The following is an 18,829-nucleotide window of genomic DNA, read 5'->3' as shown; positions in this document are numbered from 1 at the left end:
AAGTAAAAAATCAAGATGCAAAATTGGCATCATTTACTCTATTAAACTGACATAGTTTAGGTATCTTTTAAAAAGTCCTCAGATAAAAGAAAATTACTAAAACAAACCAAATGTTTTAAAAACCTCACTTTAAAAGATTTTGGAGATGTGAAATTTTTGCTATCCAAGTCAATGAGCTAGGAATCTGAAGTCTATCAAAGGACCATCTAGTCAGTTAATATCCTTGGAAAAAAATCACATACTACTTAAGCCAAAAATCATCTTCTGACATAATTTACCAACTGAACCTAAAAAAAAAATCATTTACTCCAATTGTGACTTCTGTTCACAGCTGCAGTATTAACTGTGACCTCATTACATGCCCAAGCTGTGAGAAACAAAGGTCAAATTTATTAATTCTACTGTTGAAACCAAGTATGGTGATGTGATCAGCTGCCTCAAAATGCAGGCATACAGTTTTTAATATGAAGTTTTAAAGATAACTCTGACCATTAATCAAACACTGGTCCATACCTGATAGTTCAGGTCAAACTATACTCAACTTCTGAACAAAATATCTATGTAAGGTATCAATAAAATCGTTAACTGAAACACACTGATTTCAAGTAAATGCAAAACGAGCTATAAAAAGACAGGTATGATAAAGAAATTTAATAAAGGCTCAAAACAGATATATCCTTATTTTACCCGTTTTCCATCTTTGGTCTTCTTCAAGTTCCAAGTGCCATCTGGCAACTTCTCAAAGAACTTTCTTGCTTTTGGTGCTTGGTCAAGAATATGAGCAGGTGGAATACCCAGAACTTCCACTATTTTATTCATCTGATCTACCTGTATTAAAAATAAAAACAACAAAACCTGTAATTTCTACTGTACATCTACTCCTGCTCATCAAGTCATTCATTCATAAATAAATTGCACACCTCCTGTGTGTCTGGCACTCCTCTAGACATCCAGCATACAGTAATGAACAAACACAAGAAAGGCCCTTCCTTCCTTAAGTCAAATACCCCACAGAAGGGAAGACAGTCAATTAACAAACATATTATGTCAGGTAGCCATGGATACAATGTTGAACAGTAAGGAAAGATGAGAGGAAGTTTTAAAGTTTCTGTTTTGGGAGAATTTTATTTAAAAAAATTTTTTTATTTACTTATTTTTGAGACAGGGTCTCTGTCACCCAGGCTGGAGTGCAGTGGTGCACTCAAGAGCTCACTGCAGCCTTGACCTCCTCCCAGGCTCAAGTGATCCTCTCACCTCAGCTTCCTGAGTAGCTGGGACTACAGGCATGTACCACCATGCCCGGCTATTTGTTTTTTAGATGGAGTCTCACTCTGTCACCCAAGCTGAAGTGCGGTGGCACAATCTCGGCTCACTGCAACCTCCACCTCCCAGGTTCAGGCAATTCTCCTGCCTCAGCCTCCCGAGTAACTGGGACTACAGGCATATTTTTTAGTAGAGACAGGGTTTCACCATGTTGGTCAGACTGGTCTTAAACTCTTGACCTCAAATGATCTGCCCACCTTGGCCTCCCAAAGTGCTGGGATTACAGGCGTGAGCCACCGTGCCCGGCCCGATGCCCAGCTAATTTTTAAAAATTTTGTGGAGATGGGGTTTTACCATGTTGCCTATGCTAGTCTCAAACTCCTGGGATAAAGCAATCCTCCCACCTTGACCTCCCAAAGTGCTGGGATTACAGGCATGAGGTACGGCACCCGACCCAGTTTTCAGAGCATGTTAAATAACCACACACACACACACACACACACACACACACAAAATCTCAGAGGCTTAATAAAGTATGGACCTAATAAAGTACTTTTTTAAGTACTTTAAATGAGTGTGCCTATTATATGCTAGGAACCATATTCAGTGGTAGAAAATAATAAACAAAACATAAAAATTCCTGCCAAAAAGAAGTTTATGTTATAGTGGGAAGACAGCAAATACATATATATACACACACACACACACACACACACATTTTTTTTTTTTTTTAATAGAGTCTTGTTCTGTCTCCCAAGCTAGAGGGCAGTGGCGCGATCTCGGCTCACTGCAAACTCCGCCTCCTGGGTTCAAGCCATTCTCCTGCCTCAGCCTCCCAAGTAACTGGGATTACAGGCACGCAACACCACACTAGGCTAATTTTTCTATTTTTAGTAGAGACGGGGTTTCACCATATTGGCAGGGCCAGTCTCGAACTCCTGACCTCAAGTGATCTGCCTGCTTCAGCCTCCCAAAGTGCTGCGATTACAAGTGTGAGCCACTGCGCCCGGCATTATCAATAAATAATTAAATACATGATGTCAGATGCTGGCTAAGAACTATGGGATGAGGAGAAGGGGTACTGCAACCGTAAGTGGGGTATATGGTTTCACCGAGAATGTGACATCAGAGCAAACACTAACATCAGCAAAGGACTATCTCAGAAAAGAGCATTTTAGGCACAGGAAGGAAGAAATACAAAGGGCTATGGGCCTGTAGCTGGCGTTTTCAAGGGACCACAGAGAAAGCTCTGTGTGGACCACAGAGTGAGGGGAGAAGGAGAGACCAGGTGGCGGTGAGAGAACTGGCATCAGAGGAAGTAGGAATCTGTGGGCTACTCAAAGGACCTCGGCCTTTACAATGAGTAACATGGCAAAGTTTTTTTAATATTGTTTAAGTCCAAGACAGATACTAATTTACACAGTAAGATTTATACTAAAACAAAAACAAACTATGGCAGTTACTATAAAAGAGTAGCTCACCAGTTCAAGTTGAAATGAATTAAAAGGGGCTGGGCACAGTGGCTCACGCCTGTAATCTCAGCACTTTGGGAGGCTGAGACGGGCAGACCACTTGAGGTCAGGAGTTCGAGAGCAGCCTGGCCAACATGGTGAAACATCAACTCTAGTAAAAATCCAAAAATTAGCCAGGCGTAGTGGCGCTTGCCTGTAATTCCAGCTACTCGGGAGCCAAGATTGCCCCACTATACTCCAGCCTGAGCGACAGAGCAAGACTCCATCTCCGGAAAAAAAAAAAAAAAGAAGAAGAATTAAAAGGAAGGATGGAAGAAACAAGTTTCTGACACCACCTATTAACAGCTGCGTAATCCGGTACAAGTCATTAATGCCTTTGGCCTTTCTCTTCTCATTTATAAATAGACTGATCAAGACGTGCAAATTGTCAGTTTTTCTTTTAAAAAACAAACAAAACCCCACAGGTGAACAGTTTTTAAAACAATGAAAGTCTAATTTCTCTGACTGCAGGGAAGTAAGGCCTGTCCCTGCCCTCCCATTCACTGCCTCTGACCTTGAAAAATCTTCCAGAACACAGACTGAAAACCTGTAGACTACAGAATTGCACACAGTCTCTGTAGCCCTACAAGTCTATAATCCCGTTTACTCTACATTATTCAGACTGAGTATCCATCAATCCTACTGATCATTACTCTTCAACTCCAAATCATAATCTCAAAATTTAGAGTGATGTTTTTATCACTCTTCAGGATGGCCTTCATTCCTTATCATCTTTAAGCTTTCTGTTATTGTATTTAAAACCTGTAAAATGTATGCCAAAATACTTAACACTTTCTAACTGTTCTCCTTCATGAGTAGATTAAAATATCCTACTCCTATCTCATAATTCTAAACTTATATGACAACTGACAAATATGAAAAATAGGTATATTCAAACTGACCTCACATTTGAATGATTAAGTAGACATCTTAGCCTAAAAACAACTTTTAAATTACACTGTCATAGATGAAAGACAAAAAGAAATTATGAAAACAGAATTTGTAAAGCAATACATCATTTACCTCATTGGCACCACTGAACAGAGGTTCTCCAGTGTGCATTTCAACCAAAATACACCCGAGGGACCACATATCAATGGCAAGGTCATAAGGCATTCCCAGTAGCACCTCTGGAGACCGATAAAAGCGACTCTGAATATACTGGTATATCTGAAATATATTTCAAAATAGTATTACTTCAATTGCTTAAAACTGCAGTCAGCATTGGATTAAAACATTGATCCGATATTAACAGAAACAAATTGGCTAATTCCTGAATTAGGGTTCCATTGATTAACTTCAACATTAGACTACGAATACGGCTTAAAGAACTAAACATTTCAAGGGATTGGTTAATCTGACTGTGAAATGCATAATACGTAAAGATTCAAGCCCTTTCATTTAGTCTAATCCTACCTAGTCATCATGATATTTCTTAAAACAATTATGCCTCACTAGGAAAAAAAAAACACTACTGAAAGCAATGTATTTCCCTAATAATTATTTCTTCCTACTATGGCTGGCACTTAGTTTACCACTAACTTTACAACTAAATAGTATTTAAATTAACCCAAACAATGTATTTCTCAGCGTTAAAAGTCAAGTAACTTCAATATAATATAATTTAAAATTCAGATATTTGTACTCTTGCTGTCTCACAGATAAATCCCAGAAACACTGCCACATAAAGATTCAATTGAGAGCTGTCTCTGACCAAGAGCTTCTTCTCTCCTCTTCTCTCTCTACCTCAATCCAAGACTTCTTATAGAAAGACAATCCTGAAATGGACTATTTTCAATGAAGTAATGTTAGGATGTCTTCAGAGACCAATTTGTTTCACTTATTAAAAGTGGGAAAGAAATAAAATCCTAACTAAATTTCCTAACACCCAAACCATGCAGCCAGAAAGCTCATGAAATTTTCTGTGGTTCCCACTGAAACCTCCAGCCAAGTCTTCGAGAACAATCTCAGGCCTCCACAGGTAGGTCAACCAACCTTAAGGAACTATGAGAAGAAAGTCTAATTTAAAAGAACTGGGAAGAAGTATTACATTTCCATGGTTTTTATAAGCCAATACCATTGTTAACTCCCTAGGCCCAAACACTCACCACTCCTGAGACTTTTATTTCACAGCTTATGCCAAGAACTTTGTCACCTCCCTATCTAATTTGTTTAAAGCAGTTGCTTTCCCCAAAACACACTTGCCCTACCACCTTCTGATTCTAATCCAACAGATCTAGGGGCAGGACCACTGCAGGTCTATTTTAGAAATAACTTCCCATGTGATGCCAATGAACTTGAATAGTTAAAAACTTATTGTAGGGATAACTGGCTCATTTTGGCTAGAGAGAAATAATAATGTTTAATATTAGGACAAAATACATAATTTGGCTTAAATAGGGGGAAAATTTCCCAACTCTATAATCTATTCAAATTACTGTCAAGATGGGCATGTATTTTTCATTCACAATATACTCTACCACATATTAACTACGAGCATCTCTTGATTTTTTGAAGGCATCTAAAACTGCAAAGTTTGCTCCCTACTCCAATTTTTAAAAATTACTTTAACATTTGATAGCATCACTACCATGAGAAGTTGCAGAAAATAACAAAAAGACAGTCCTATTAATTGGCTATAAATCCTTATGATTAAACTTATCTGTTATAGTTAAAACCTGGACAAAAGTAGGATGGGACAGAAAATTTCACTAATTTGGAAAAATAAGAAACAGAAAAGTCAGTATGAAAAATTAACATCTGTATGTTAGCTGGGTTTCTTTAAAACAGAAGAAATATAGTTTCAATACTTAAAGCAAAAAGAATAGTGTTTAAAATGAGTAAAATATTATCAAATGGTGACACTAATTCCTCTCAAGAGGAGACCCCTATTACTTCTATTTTATACATAAAACAATGCTGTTAGAGTAGTTTTCATAATGCTGGAAGAATGACAGGAAAAAACTGCTTTCCTAAATCAGCTAAACTTATCAGCACTACGAACACATCTGTTTTTAGCAGTCTGAAAAAAACCAGCTTGGATATGTGTCAGAATTTATGTAAATTTTAAATAAGAGTGGGGAAAATAAGACAAACTTATTTATCAAAACAAGTAAGTCTATCAACTGAATTTTCTATACTTATACCATGACTAACGCAAAATTACCTGCATTTTTTTGAACCATCAGTTTTTGAGAAAAAAGATTTATCTTGATCCATCTTCAGAGAAGTATTTTACAGCAAAGATTCAATGTTCTAGTACTGGAAAGTCCCAAAATTTATACTAAAACCTTTACTTGGGAAATATAGTTACAAATCCCCTAATATTTAATCATTCCATCTCCTATTCTCTCCCTTAATCTTTTAGCATACATACAATTTTAAATATACCCATTTCAAAAAAATCAATGTCTTTTGACTCAAAGTATTGCTATTTGCATTTTAAAAGGTATTTCCCCAAAATAGATATCAACACAAGGTAATTAAGTGCTACATTTTAAAGATAAATAAGCATCCTGTAATTGCCTCTAAATGGTATACACCTTATTAACATTTCAAATATCTATTAGGTTGGCGCAAAAGTAATTGCGGTTTTTGCCACTGCAAAAACGGCAACTGCAATGGCAAAAACCGCAATTACTTTTGCGCCAACCTAATACCTACACTGTCCTACCTACTTCTATTTAATTTCTATTTAATTCACACGTTCTGAAATAATACTCACCCTCTGCCCCAACTGACAAGAACTGCCAAAGTCAACTATCTTGATTGCACTGCGTTTGGGGTTACAAAGAAGGATATTTTCAGGTTTTAGATCACAGTGAATGATACTAAGTTCTGGAGTCGCAAGGAAAAGCAGTGCAGTGCACATCTGTTGCGCAAACTTTCGTGTTAGGTTCAAAGAGACCCCTCGGAAATTGGTGTTTCTCAGCAAGTCATAGAGGTTGTAGGACAGCATTTCAAAAACTAAACAGAGATGGTTTCGAAACATAAAGTGGCGTTTCAAATGCACTGAAAGAGAAAACAGTTTCATTTTAAATTATATATACCAATAAACTGAGAGTAACAAACACATGCACTCTCAAATGTTCTATAACATTATTACATCAAATGCAGAGTTCAGTTAAAGTTTGGAGATCAGCATTTTGTAATAACAGCAGTTTTCAATCAGTTAAGAATATCTAAGTTGCTCTTCTGCTAAATTAAACAGGTACAGCATATGTCAGTAAGTGATATAAGGTAAGCAGTGCTACCAAAATGCCTTGTTTCTCTAAAAGTCAGATCTGAAAACATAAGTACCAAATGGACAAACAGCAGTGAGAATATTTCAGCAATTTTATCTTCATTTATAAAAGAAAGCACTTTTTACTTCCCGAGAGCCCTACCTCACAACTTCCTATGTCTAAGTTCCACCTACTGGGATCTCTGGTTTGTGACAATGCTGTAGTTGGCAGCCCTCTGTGTAGGCTTTGAAATGTATCTGCACTGCTGAACTTTAGATTTCACTGGTAATTTTCTGTCACAATTTTCATTGATAGCCTTTTTTTTTTTTTTACCCTTTAGGCAAATACAACAAATGTCTGAAAATCATGCTTTGGTAAAAGTATTGGAGGACTTAACTGTGTTTGTTAAATTGGTAAGTGACAACTCTTGTGTGAGACTGAAGGTTTGGAAAACTTCAAAATAAAGCTCAGCTACAAGAAGAGATGATAAGGAGGCTTGTGAGTGGGGAAACAGCATAGAATACATAGGTCGCTATCACTGTTGACCCTCTAAAAAGGCTGAATACTCACTAAATTGCTTCAAAGATTGTGCTTTAACTATTAACACTGACGTCACATCAGATGAGGTTATTCAATAAAGTGCTGACCCTCCCTGTTAACAGTCTTATATATACCAAACTGAGCACCTGTAACACAACTGCAATGACATAAAACACCCATCTGTCAAGGTGATTTTCATTTTATTTTATAGTATTACAAAATGAGAGGTTTCTCTACAGATCTATCTGGAATAAACTGATAGTAATCAATGTCTGATCACTAAGAACTGTGGATACATTGTGTTTTCCTGGGAATAGTCCTGGGCTGCCTGCCTCAAAGCAGTGAACATCAATATTGCTTTTAGATCTTTCATGGTATAGGTGATCTAAAGTTAGAATAAGTAACACAATAAAAATAACTACATGGCTATATAGGAGTCTACAGCACAACTCGATACTAAAAATAACAAAAGGAATCCTTAAATGTTACCTAAGAATGTAAAATATCTGCTCTTAGTCACTTCAGTTTATAGGTTTAAAACTAAAAACATAGTTCCATGATACCTCACAATCATGGTCCGTGGATGGCTTTTAATCTCCTGGTTAAGCAGGTGCCACTAAATGAATGCAAAAAGTAACTGCTGTCAGAATTCTAATGTGATTATAAAAATTCCTTTAAGAAGCTCTGTGATCACAATGTTCGTCCAATGAAAGATCTACTCAGTTTCACTTGACCTCACAATTCTTTATTCATTTACTTAGTATCTACAATGTGCTGAGCACTAAAGACATTGTCAAAGAAAGCTCAAACAAGCATATTTGTTCAGTCTTTTTAACCGAATTTTGGGGAGAATGGAGGGCTGGCAAGACTTTGTTGTAGACTTAAACTAAATTTTCTTTTAACTAGACCATGGCAGGTACCAAATAATCCAGATAAGAAATTTGGCTACACAGTAAAGAAGTAGATGTTTTTTAAAGTTCAAAGACAAGACAATAAAACTCATCAGAATAAATTAGACTCATCAATCACTTTAAAACTAATTTACAACATAAAAATCAATATGACTTTCAGATACCTTAAGTTTAAGGTATCAATTCAATTGATATGAACTTGTCTAATCTAAAGTTCTTTTGTTTTCCAAACAGAATCTCAGTTTCTTGAGACATTATGCATTCACCATCTTCTGAAATAAGAATTTAAAAACTCATCCAAAGAGTATCTGTAATAACTAATACAATTAATAAAATGATCATTAATGTCAACTTTATTCAAAACAAAATACTAGCATTATACATAATTGAGTAGCTAACATTTTTCAGTACTTAACTATATGCCAGCTATGTCTTTTTTAAATAAAGCAGAATTTAAATGTTACAGTAATACTACCAGTATTTTTTCTGCTCCCCTAAGCAAATACTCAAGAGTGAGGAGAAGGCAGGAGGCATGTTCAGAGATCATTGTGTAAGTCAATCATCCTTAGAATGTCCTTGATGTGCTTCTAAAACCCTTGAATGGAAATGGGTCACCTCATGTAAGTTGTAACTGACAGTGAACAGCAAAATTTCATTGTGTGTGACAAGGTTTTAAGATAAGAATGGTATTATTATGAATTATATCAGTATCTATAAAGAAACTAAGAAAAATTAATACAAACTCATTTTATATTTTAATAATGAGGAATGAGAAGTATTTCACAAACAAAATCTAAACAATCTGAAGCTTGCCCCTTTTAAAGATCCATTATTTGTTTCTACCTTTTTGGGGTGGACCAAAGAATCATAATGTTTTCTTAAAAGATCTGTTAAATAAAACTCAGCCTTACGTGTATCAAATAAGGTCAGTGTTTCTGAACACAAGTGACTATGGATCTGTGCTGATCTTAAGGTCTGTATCTTCGATTGATGGCATCTTACATGAATACTTAACAGTTTTTTCCTTGACGGTACATAAAATGATGGTGTCTTACAATCACTGACATATTAGATTTGATTAAAAAATACTGCAAAAGAAGGTGTACTAGAAGATATTTTGCCCATGTATCAAATGGCCCTAGACTTCAGTATTGTCGTAATTCTTCTGTCTCCTGTTTCTGTTTTCAGAAGGAAGACTATGTGAGAATGAAACAGACTTTGGAGTGAGGCAGAAGTACGGTAGCTTCCAATCCTAGCTGCAGAGCCCTATGACCCTAGGTATGGGGCTTCTTATACAAACCAACCATAACTTAAGGATTCTACCATCTTCCTTATAAGACTGCTATAAATTATTACAGATGATGGAAGAAAAGCATAAGGAATGTGGTAGAAATTCAATAAGCAGTGGCTATTATCTCTTTTCTGTAGTCATAAATCTAATAGCTTCTAATGCTGCCAAGCTGATGAAGAGACTGGGGAGGAGCCTGAGATCTTGTTGCAGATGCCCCAAAAATGGTTCCACAACCACTAACAACATACTAGCTCACAACTAGTTTCTGAGCTAGATTAGAAATGGTTAAAGTTACTGGAAAGATGACCCTATGGATAAACATGCATCATTATTAGCAAACAAATGGTACCAGTAAGTTGCAAATAAGAAAACACACACACTATTCTCATTTGTTTCTACATGGTATGCTACCTGGAAGGCACATTCCCCAAGACTTAGACTATTACTACCAGATCAAGTCACTTATATAAATCTTGCTGTCCAACAGAAATAAACAAATTTTTAATCAGCCACTTTAAAATAAAATCAAAATATTTTGATAGAAAAGAACCATTAATTCAAAGTTTCGGTGTGGGTTGGGGCACACTGCGCTGTTTGCCTGTTTGTTTACCTATGTAGTATTTCATTTCAGTGTCATGTTTGTTCATGAGCTCAAGAAGTCGCACTTCTATCTGCGCTTGATTCAGAAAAGCCTTCTTGTTCTTTATTATTTTAATGGCAACCCATTCTTGCTCCACACGATCATATGCCTTTACAACCTAAAAGAGAAAGATGAATAATTCTCTATTTCATTAATTGCAAAAATTTCACAATAATTTATAATTCACCTTAATTATAACATTTACCTAATTCTCAATTATATGTTTTTATAATTATTTTTCTGACCTTCCTAAGTAGAAGAGATGCCATCTATTTCTATTCAATATATATCCACTTATTACACAGTAACTTTAAATCAATCTTTTAAATTGAATTTCTTTTTGCATTTGTACAATATTTCTAAATATCCACAAAATAGATAATTTTCTTAATAAAATTAGATTAACTATTTTCCTCCTTCAGAAATAAATTTTGACTCTTGACAAATGCTTAGGTTTTTTTATCTTTCTTACTAAATAACACTATAAAACAACTCATCGAACTATTCTTTTAATGAGAGATACCTGAACCCTAAGAATATGTATGAAATATTTAAAAGTTTATCGGCAGAAGGCTTCAGATAACTTTCTAACTTTCAATTAGATTTTCATACATAAAAACCTAAGTATATAAAAGAAAAATTGGTTTAGACTAAAAAAAAATCAAACACAAATTACCAGTAAAGTTCCACAATGCCACAAATGCCATAACTGGGGGATTATGATAGTTTTAAAATGAGAATTACTGCTAAGGAAACCACAGCGTTCATGAGCACACATCACCATGTAACACCTCTCACTTGAAATTTGACTATTTAAAACGAGCTTCATACTACTATAAAAGATTTACATAAACATTACAAAATCAATATATAAGTAAAAGAAAATGTTATCTCTTATTAACCAGTGACAACCATTACAACTAATAAAACAGAAGTTACATTTATAATATTATACATTGTCTGAATAAGTAATTCTTTTAGATACACTTTCTAGCACATTCAAAAAGCCTGGGGATGGGGAAGGAACTCCAAATGATTCCAAGGTGCAGGATGAAACCATAAGGTCAGGAAGAGGATGAAACGTATGTTCTCAGATCTTCATCAGTCAAGGCTAAATCTACTGTGACAGATTCTGAATGGCTCAACTGAAATCAAACTTGGAATAAAAAATGCACTAATCTCTGGTTTCACTCAATTCTAAAAGACACTCTCTGTGGTCTTTTATAACAGAGGCTACCCTTGTAAACATGTAGCCAAGGGGTTCTGATATGCTTCTGCTTCACTGGATGTACTGACTGCACTAAGAGTTGCAGTTCAGTGCCCAGATCCTGATGGGCTGCAGGATAAAGGACACTCATGGGGGCCCAAGTATCTACTGACTTGCCAAACAGTTAACAGGCTAACTGCCAGTTTTTGACCATGAATTACAAATTTAATAAGGTTTTTTTTTTCTTTTACATCAATGCCTAGAGAATTTAACTGGTCTGGAGCCCAGACATCAGTAATTTTTTGGGTAAGCTCCCCAAGAAATTTCAATACGCAATCAGGATTGGTAAGTATTGGCTACGGAAATGGAGAAATCCCTTATTTGACAATAACCTGACACAGAATGTGGAGAAAGTCTGACCAAGTCTATACAGAAGATACTATTCTGGTGAGGGACAGGACCTGAACCTCAACGTGGACACTGCACAACACCTCAGCCCAAGAGGGGAAGTATCAGTCTGCCCTGGGAAAAAGGAGTTCGACGTCAAGCAGGACTCTATCGTCACAGGGTTCCTGTGCTCACTTGTTCTGTGGAATCTGAGTATGAGAAAACTAAGGTGAAGGGGAGAAGAAAAACCTAACTATGAGCACAAAGACTGAGTCATCAGGAGCCAATCAGCTTAGAGAGCAGCCTGTATGGCTACAATTTGCATGGTAGATGTCAGGAAAGTTAGAAAGTAAGCTATTAGGCCCTGTACAGCAGCTCATGCCTGTAATCCCAGCATGATTTGGGAGGCCAAGGCAGGCGGATCACCTGAGGTCAGGAGCTCGAGACCAGCCTGACCAACGTGGTGAAATCCCATCTCTACTAAAAATACAAAAATTGGCCAGGTGTGGTGGGGGGCGCCTGCAATCCCAGCTACCCAAGAGGCTGAGGCAGGAGAATCACCTGAACCCAGAAGGCGGAGGGTGCAGTGAGCCAAGATCGCACCATTGCACTCCAGCCTGGGCAACAAAAGCAAAACTCCATCTCAAAAAAAAAAAAAGGGGGGGGGGGACCTATTGAGTGCAACTGCCCAAACGTTAGTGAAGTTTTCATGGTGGAGGTAGCACTCTCTAGGTCTAGAGCAGCAGTCAATTTTTTCACGGCCAGGGTAGGCAGGGGTGAGGTGGATGGTTTGGGGATCAAATTGTTCTGCCTCACATTATTAGGCATTAGATTTTCATAAGGAGTACACAACCTAGATCCCTCACATGCACAGTTCACAATTGGGTTTGAGCTCCTTTGAGAATCTAACGCTGCTGCTGATCTGACGGGGCGGAGCTCAGGCGGTAATGCTTGCTGACCACTCACCTCCTGCCGTGTAGCCCAGTTGGGAACCAGTAGAGGGTATTCACACCCATAGTTAAGGACTGGGCCTCACAAATGCCTTTCCTTAACAGGCTGACAGAGAAGCTGCTTCTGACTAACAGGAAGACCTTAATCAAGAGGGACTCCCAGGCCAGGTGTGGTGGCTCAGGCCTATAATCTCAGCACTGTGGGAAGCTGAGATGGGAGGACTGGTTGAGCCCAGGAGTTCAAGACCAGCCTGGGCAACATAGTAAGACCTCACCTCTACAAAAAAACAACAAATTAGCCAGGCATGGTGGCACGTGCCTGTAGTCCCAGCTACTCTAGAGGCTGAAGTGGGAGGATCACTTGAACCCAGGAGGTCGAGGCAGTGAACCATGATCACTACACTCCACTGCACTCCTGCCAGGCTGATACAGTGAGACCCTGTCTCTTAAAAAAACAAAACAAAACAAAACAAAAGAAAGGACTCCCAAAGCACTGAAAAACCCCTCAGAAGAAATTCAAGGAAAAAGTCCCTGGATTATGTGTAATTACCAAAATTCTTTCAAATCATGGGAAGAAGACATATACACGTGACATCAGGGACTGGTAGGGCCACACTGGAGTGACACAGGTCTAACACAAATGTTCATATTTGCTTACACGTTTATTTTTCTGGATTTAGACCTGTGGCTGCTAATGACATAGAGTGTTGTGGGAAGTCAGGGACTCCAAACAGAGGGACCAGCTGAAGCCATGGCAGAAGAACATGGACTGTGAAGATTTCATGGACATTTATTAGTTCCCCAAATTAATACTTTTATAATTTCTTACGCCTGTCTTTACTGCAATCTCTAAACATAAATTGTGAAGATTTCATGGACACTTATCACTTCCCCAATCAATACCCTTGTGATTTCCTATGCCTGTCTTTAATCTCTTAATCCCGTCATTTTCGTAAGCTGAGGAGGATGTATGTTGCCTCAGGACCCTGTGATGACTGCATTAACTGCACAAATTGTAGAGCATGTGTGTTTGAACAACATGAAATCTGGGCACCTTGAAAAAAGAACAGGATAACAGCAATGTTCAGGGAACGAGAGAGATAATCTTAAACTCTGACCACTGACCCGGGCGAAACAGAGCCATATTTCTCTTCTTTCAAAAGCAAATGGGAGAAATACCGCTGAATTCTTTTTCTCAGCAAGGAACATCCCTGAGAAAGAGAATGAGCCCCTGAGGGTAGGTCTCTGAAATGGCCCCCTTGGGTGTGGCCATCTTCTATGGTCGAGACTGTAGGGATGAAATAAGCCCCAGTCTCCCATAGCGCCCCCAGGCTTATTAGGACAAGGAAATTCCCGCCTAATAAATTTTGGTCAGACGGGTTGTCTGCTCTCAAACCCTGTCTCCTGATAAGATGTTATCAATGACAATGGTGCCCAAAACTTCATTAGCAATTTTAATTTCGCCCTGGTCCTGTGGTCCTGTGATATCGCCCTGCCTCCATTTGCCTTGTAATATTATATTACCTTGTGAAGTATGTGATCTCTGTGACCCACACCTTATTCGTATACTCCCTCCCCTTTTGAAAATCCCTAATAAAAACTTGCTGGTTTTGCGGCTTGTGGGGCATCACAGAACCTACCGACATGTGATGTCTCCCCCAGATGCCCAGCTTTAAAATATTTCTCTTTTGTACTCTGTCCCTTTATTTCTCAAACCGGCCGACGCTTAGGGAAAATAGAAAAGAACCTACATGAAATATCGGGGGTGAATTTTGCCCGATATCTGGCTGAATTTCCCCCGATAATACAGTACACTTTCTGTTTTAAGCATGATGGCTTTTTCCTCACAGGTTAAAAAAGAGCATGTATTTTGTGTTCTCTCAGGGCAGGAACAGAGAAATAAGCACACGCAGGTTCCATAGTTTAAGAAAACAAAAAAAGGCAATTTAGGAAAAGTCATTTTGATTCCCATTCTATCCTCATCATCGAAAAGTCAAAAGTTTGGACTGCAGATTAATAACCATCTCATTCCACAAGGGTTGCAAGGCAGAGGAGACTGGGATTATCAGCAAATCACACCTCAAACAAAACACAGCTCTGTGACTCAATGTGATAGAAGGACTTACAACTGGGAACAGCTGGGGGACCACAGCCAGAGATCCCCCTAACATTTTTTTTTTTTTCCAAATAAATAGAGACAAGGTCTTGCTATGTTGCCCAGGCTGTTCTGGAATTACTGGGCTCAGGTGATCCTTCTGCTTCAGATTCCCAAAGTGCTGGGATTATAGGTGTGAGTCACCACGCCTGACCCGAAAAAATATTTTTAAAAATACAAGAAGGCCAGGCATGGTGGCTCACGCCTGAAATCCCAGCACTTTGGGAGGCCAAGGTGAGCAGATTACCTGAGGTCAGGAGTTTGAGACCAGCCTGGCCAACATGGTGAAACCCTGTCTCTACTAAAAATACAAAAATTAGCCAGGTGTGGTTACAGGCACACACCTGTAATCCCAGCTACTCGGGAGGCTGAGGCATGAGAATCACTTGAACCTGGGAAATGGAAGTTGCAGTGAGCCGAGAGTGCACCACTGCACTCCAGCCTGGGTGACAGGAGTGCAAGTCTGTCTCTAAATAAATAAATAAAGCACAAGGAGAAAGACCCAAAACTCTTGGTATTGGTGCGACTGATACAAGAGACTAAGACTGCCTGCCTGCTTAGAGGTCTGATACAGTTACAACATGAAATGGGAGAAAAAGCCAGGGAACAACCCCCAGCTTTCCAAAGCCTCCTGAAAAGTGAGTGGACTCCCACTGCACCACCTGAACATGGTAATTCTTTTCTCTTTGAAGTGGTCTATCAGACAAGAAGGTAAATACCTCTAGCATATGTAATTAACAATCATCTACAGACTATACAAGGCCCATAACAAAGAGGCAATACTATCTATTAAGTGATTAAAATTCATCAGTCATTAGTAAAATGAGCACTTGGTAGCCATAAAAGTTTTTAGAAGTCTAAGGAGTTTTTATTACTGATGCAGTATCACTACCTTTAAAGAATTATGGTCATCCAAATACTTGCATATCCACTGCTGAGCTCTATTTGCAAATATTAAAATTACACTCTTGAGGAAGGGCTGTTAACAACAAGATTCACTAAGAAGTTCTTTCTAACTAATGAAATTCAGCATTTTCCATGAAATTACCTGTCCAAAGGAACCTTTGCCTATCAAGGAGTCAATTTCGTAACGATCCATCCACTTTTCTCCGTTTTTTACAATATAATCATAGTTATCATCATCATAACCATCATTGTAAACCTTCCGTTCCTTCTTATGACTAGAATCGTCTCCCTGGCCCTGTTGGTGTCTTCGCTTCTTTTTTGCATAGTAAACCTGAAATGAGAATACATAGTGTTAACTGTAAAATTTAAATCACTGTGAGGAAGGGCATTATCAGAGTATATTGACACACATCTATTTTCTACAGTTGACATTTGAGTTAGAAAATAATACTGATCTAACCAATGAAAAATTTTTTACAGTGAAATTCATTATAGTTATACTGTTTATAGACTTTGTAAACAAAAAATGTTAAGTTACTTGTCCAAAGTATGCCATTCAAGAAAAGTAAAAGGACCTGGTTTATATTTATTTGTTAAATTGAAGTATAATTTATATACAGTGAGGTGGCACAGATCTTAAGAGTTCAACATGAGGAATTTTGACAAAAGTTACCAAATGCCAAACAGCCAAGTAACATTTTCATGTCCCTCAAGTTCAAGTTCTCTCATGCCCCCTTCCAGTCAATCCCAACTTTATATTTGGGATATAAAGGGAATTTATTGATATAAATTCCCTCTTCTGTAACTTGCATGAATTTATTTATATTTGATTTTATGGCAACATATTTTTAAAATAAGTTTAAATGTAGACGAAGTGATGTTTTACTAAAATAAATAGGCCCTCTGAGACATGCCCAGTTTTTAAACCTATAAAAATATAATGATTAATGAAAAACAGCTATGGCCTCTTAGCCCCCACTCCCAAAGACCATATGCCTATGGTTAATCACAGGCTGAGTTATTTTCTTTAACACTGATTCTGGGCCGGGCACGGTGGCTCACACCTGTAATCCCAGCACTTTGGGAGGCCAAGGAGGGTGGATCACGAGGTCAGGAGATCGAGACCATCCTGGCTAACACGGTGAAACCCCGTCTCTACTAAAAATACAAAAAATTAGCTGGGCATGGTGGCGGGCACCTGTAGTCCCAGCTACTCAGGAGGCTGAGGCAGGAGAAAGGTATGAACCCGGGAGGCGGAGGTTGCAGTGAGCCGAGATCGCGCCACTGCACTCCAGGCTGGCAGCCTTGGTGACAAAGCGAGACTCTGTCTCCAAAAAAAAAAAAAAAAAACAAAAACAAAAAACACCAACACTGTTTCTAAGACTAGTAAAAAAAAAAAAAAATACTAGATGAACGAGGAAATAGTCCAAGTAACTGGTAAACTAACTTTGGCGAAATTATAAATTACACTGCATGGAGTAACATCAGAAAAAGTCTACTTTATAACGTGGTAAGACACTTAAAAACAAGCTCCAACAAAGCTACTGTTAACAACAGTTTAACTGTAGCTTTGTTAACAATTTATCAGATAATAACAAATTGAAATTAATATACTGTTATCAACAATTTATCAGATATATTCAGATAATCACAAGCTAGTCTGGAACATGTTTATAATATATAAATGTGTACAAAATCTAACTCAGAAATGTTCCTCACAGAGTTCATTCTAATTTTATGTTGCCACACTGCCACTGTAATGTAGTAATACTGTCATTAAATAACATTAAATTGCTATAAAATTTGCATGTACCTAAGAACATCTTTTCACTTTTCAGCTAAGCAGCTCTAAAGCTGGCAAAGGACAAGCCTTCAACATGAAAGGGTGCAGGGCTCCCACTAGAAGAGGAAAGAAAACATGGATTCTTCTCCAGAAATGCTCCTTTAATAATTAACTTTGGAGACAAAGTTGAAGCCACAAGCAAATGGCAATGAAGCCAATGGTCCAAGACACCAGCAAAATTTTCGGTGGCAAAACACCAAGTACAGGCAAGGAATTCAAAGTGCTGTGTCTGTTTTTTATCTTATTTACTTACAACAAAAAAGCTTCTGGACATCTTATCATAAAAAGATATAGATAAAAGAACACATAAAAAGTTAAAAGACAATAAAATCACAGAAATATAGATAGATCAAATAAACTAGGCCAAATGCCTGTAACTAGGTATTAAACATATTTCAGAGCTTCCTGACACCCATGGCAAAAGCAGAAACAAATATATAAAAATTCTAGCAAAAATTCTAACACATATATACTTTTAGAGTCCTTATTCCCCTTTCTTGTTTTGAATAAGTTATTACAGAACTCAAATGAAATAAAAAACAAAAAATAAATAAAAATTAAAAAAAGAAATAACAGTATATTAAATACAACCTTAAAAAAATCAAGTTATCCACAATTATCTTTATACTCTGCAGTCCTTGTTAATATATCTTTTACATAATTGTAATCATATTATTTCTAAATCATTAGTCTTCATAATAATCATCAATATGACAACTACTAGGAATGAAAAAAAGTTTAGGGTAAATAGGTCGCACTTTTTTTCTCAATGACGTATTGCAAGATAGATGTTATTATAACAAATCAAGTCTTACCTCATTAATATGCTTGTATGTTTTGATCAAGTCAACAGAAAGTTTTCTCAGGGGAGCAGTTGCTGGGTCACGGAAGGTTTGGGGCATCCGCCTCTGTAACATGACAATATCAGGCATCACCTTAAATAGACAGAAAAGACTAGCACTTTAACTATAAGATATAAATTCCCTCTTCTGTAACCTGCAT

At 37.5% G+C, this 18,829-nt stretch overlaps 1 protein-coding gene across 10 annotated transcripts in view; it reads right to left on the bottom strand.

The window, feature by feature from the left end:
• Window positions 1-18,829, bottom strand: part of DYRK1A (dual specificity tyrosine phosphorylation regulated kinase 1A) — a 154,191-nt gene that overhangs the window by 18,229 nt on the left and 117,133 nt on the right. For 8 of the 10 annotated variants that reach the window (XM_034948179.3, XM_057300947.2, XM_034948178.3 and 5 more), the window contains 6 exons: window positions 18,643-18,762; window positions 16,127-16,315; window positions 10,350-10,497; window positions 6,499-6,785; window positions 3,798-3,944; window positions 688-828 (listed from right to left, as the gene is read on the bottom strand). In XM_034948179.3, coding sequence (XP_034804070.1) covers window positions 688-828; window positions 3,798-3,944; window positions 6,499-6,785; window positions 10,350-10,497; window positions 16,127-16,315; window positions 18,643-18,762 — 1,032 coding nt within the window. The remainder of the gene's footprint in view (window positions 1-687; window positions 829-3,797; window positions 3,945-6,498; window positions 6,786-10,349; window positions 10,498-16,126; window positions 16,316-18,642; window positions 18,763-18,829) is intronic. The other 2 variants (XM_063601383.1, XM_055105301.2) reach the window with 1 other exon arrangement.

Source organism: Pan paniscus, chromosome 22 (assembly GCF_029289425.2).
Source record: "Pan paniscus chromosome 22, NHGRI_mPanPan1-v2.0_pri, whole genome shotgun sequence".
In the NCBI taxonomy this organism is placed as follows: domain Eukaryota; kingdom Metazoa; phylum Chordata; class Mammalia; order Primates; family Hominidae; genus Pan; species Pan paniscus.
This window is presented reverse-complemented; position numbering and strand designations above follow the sequence as displayed.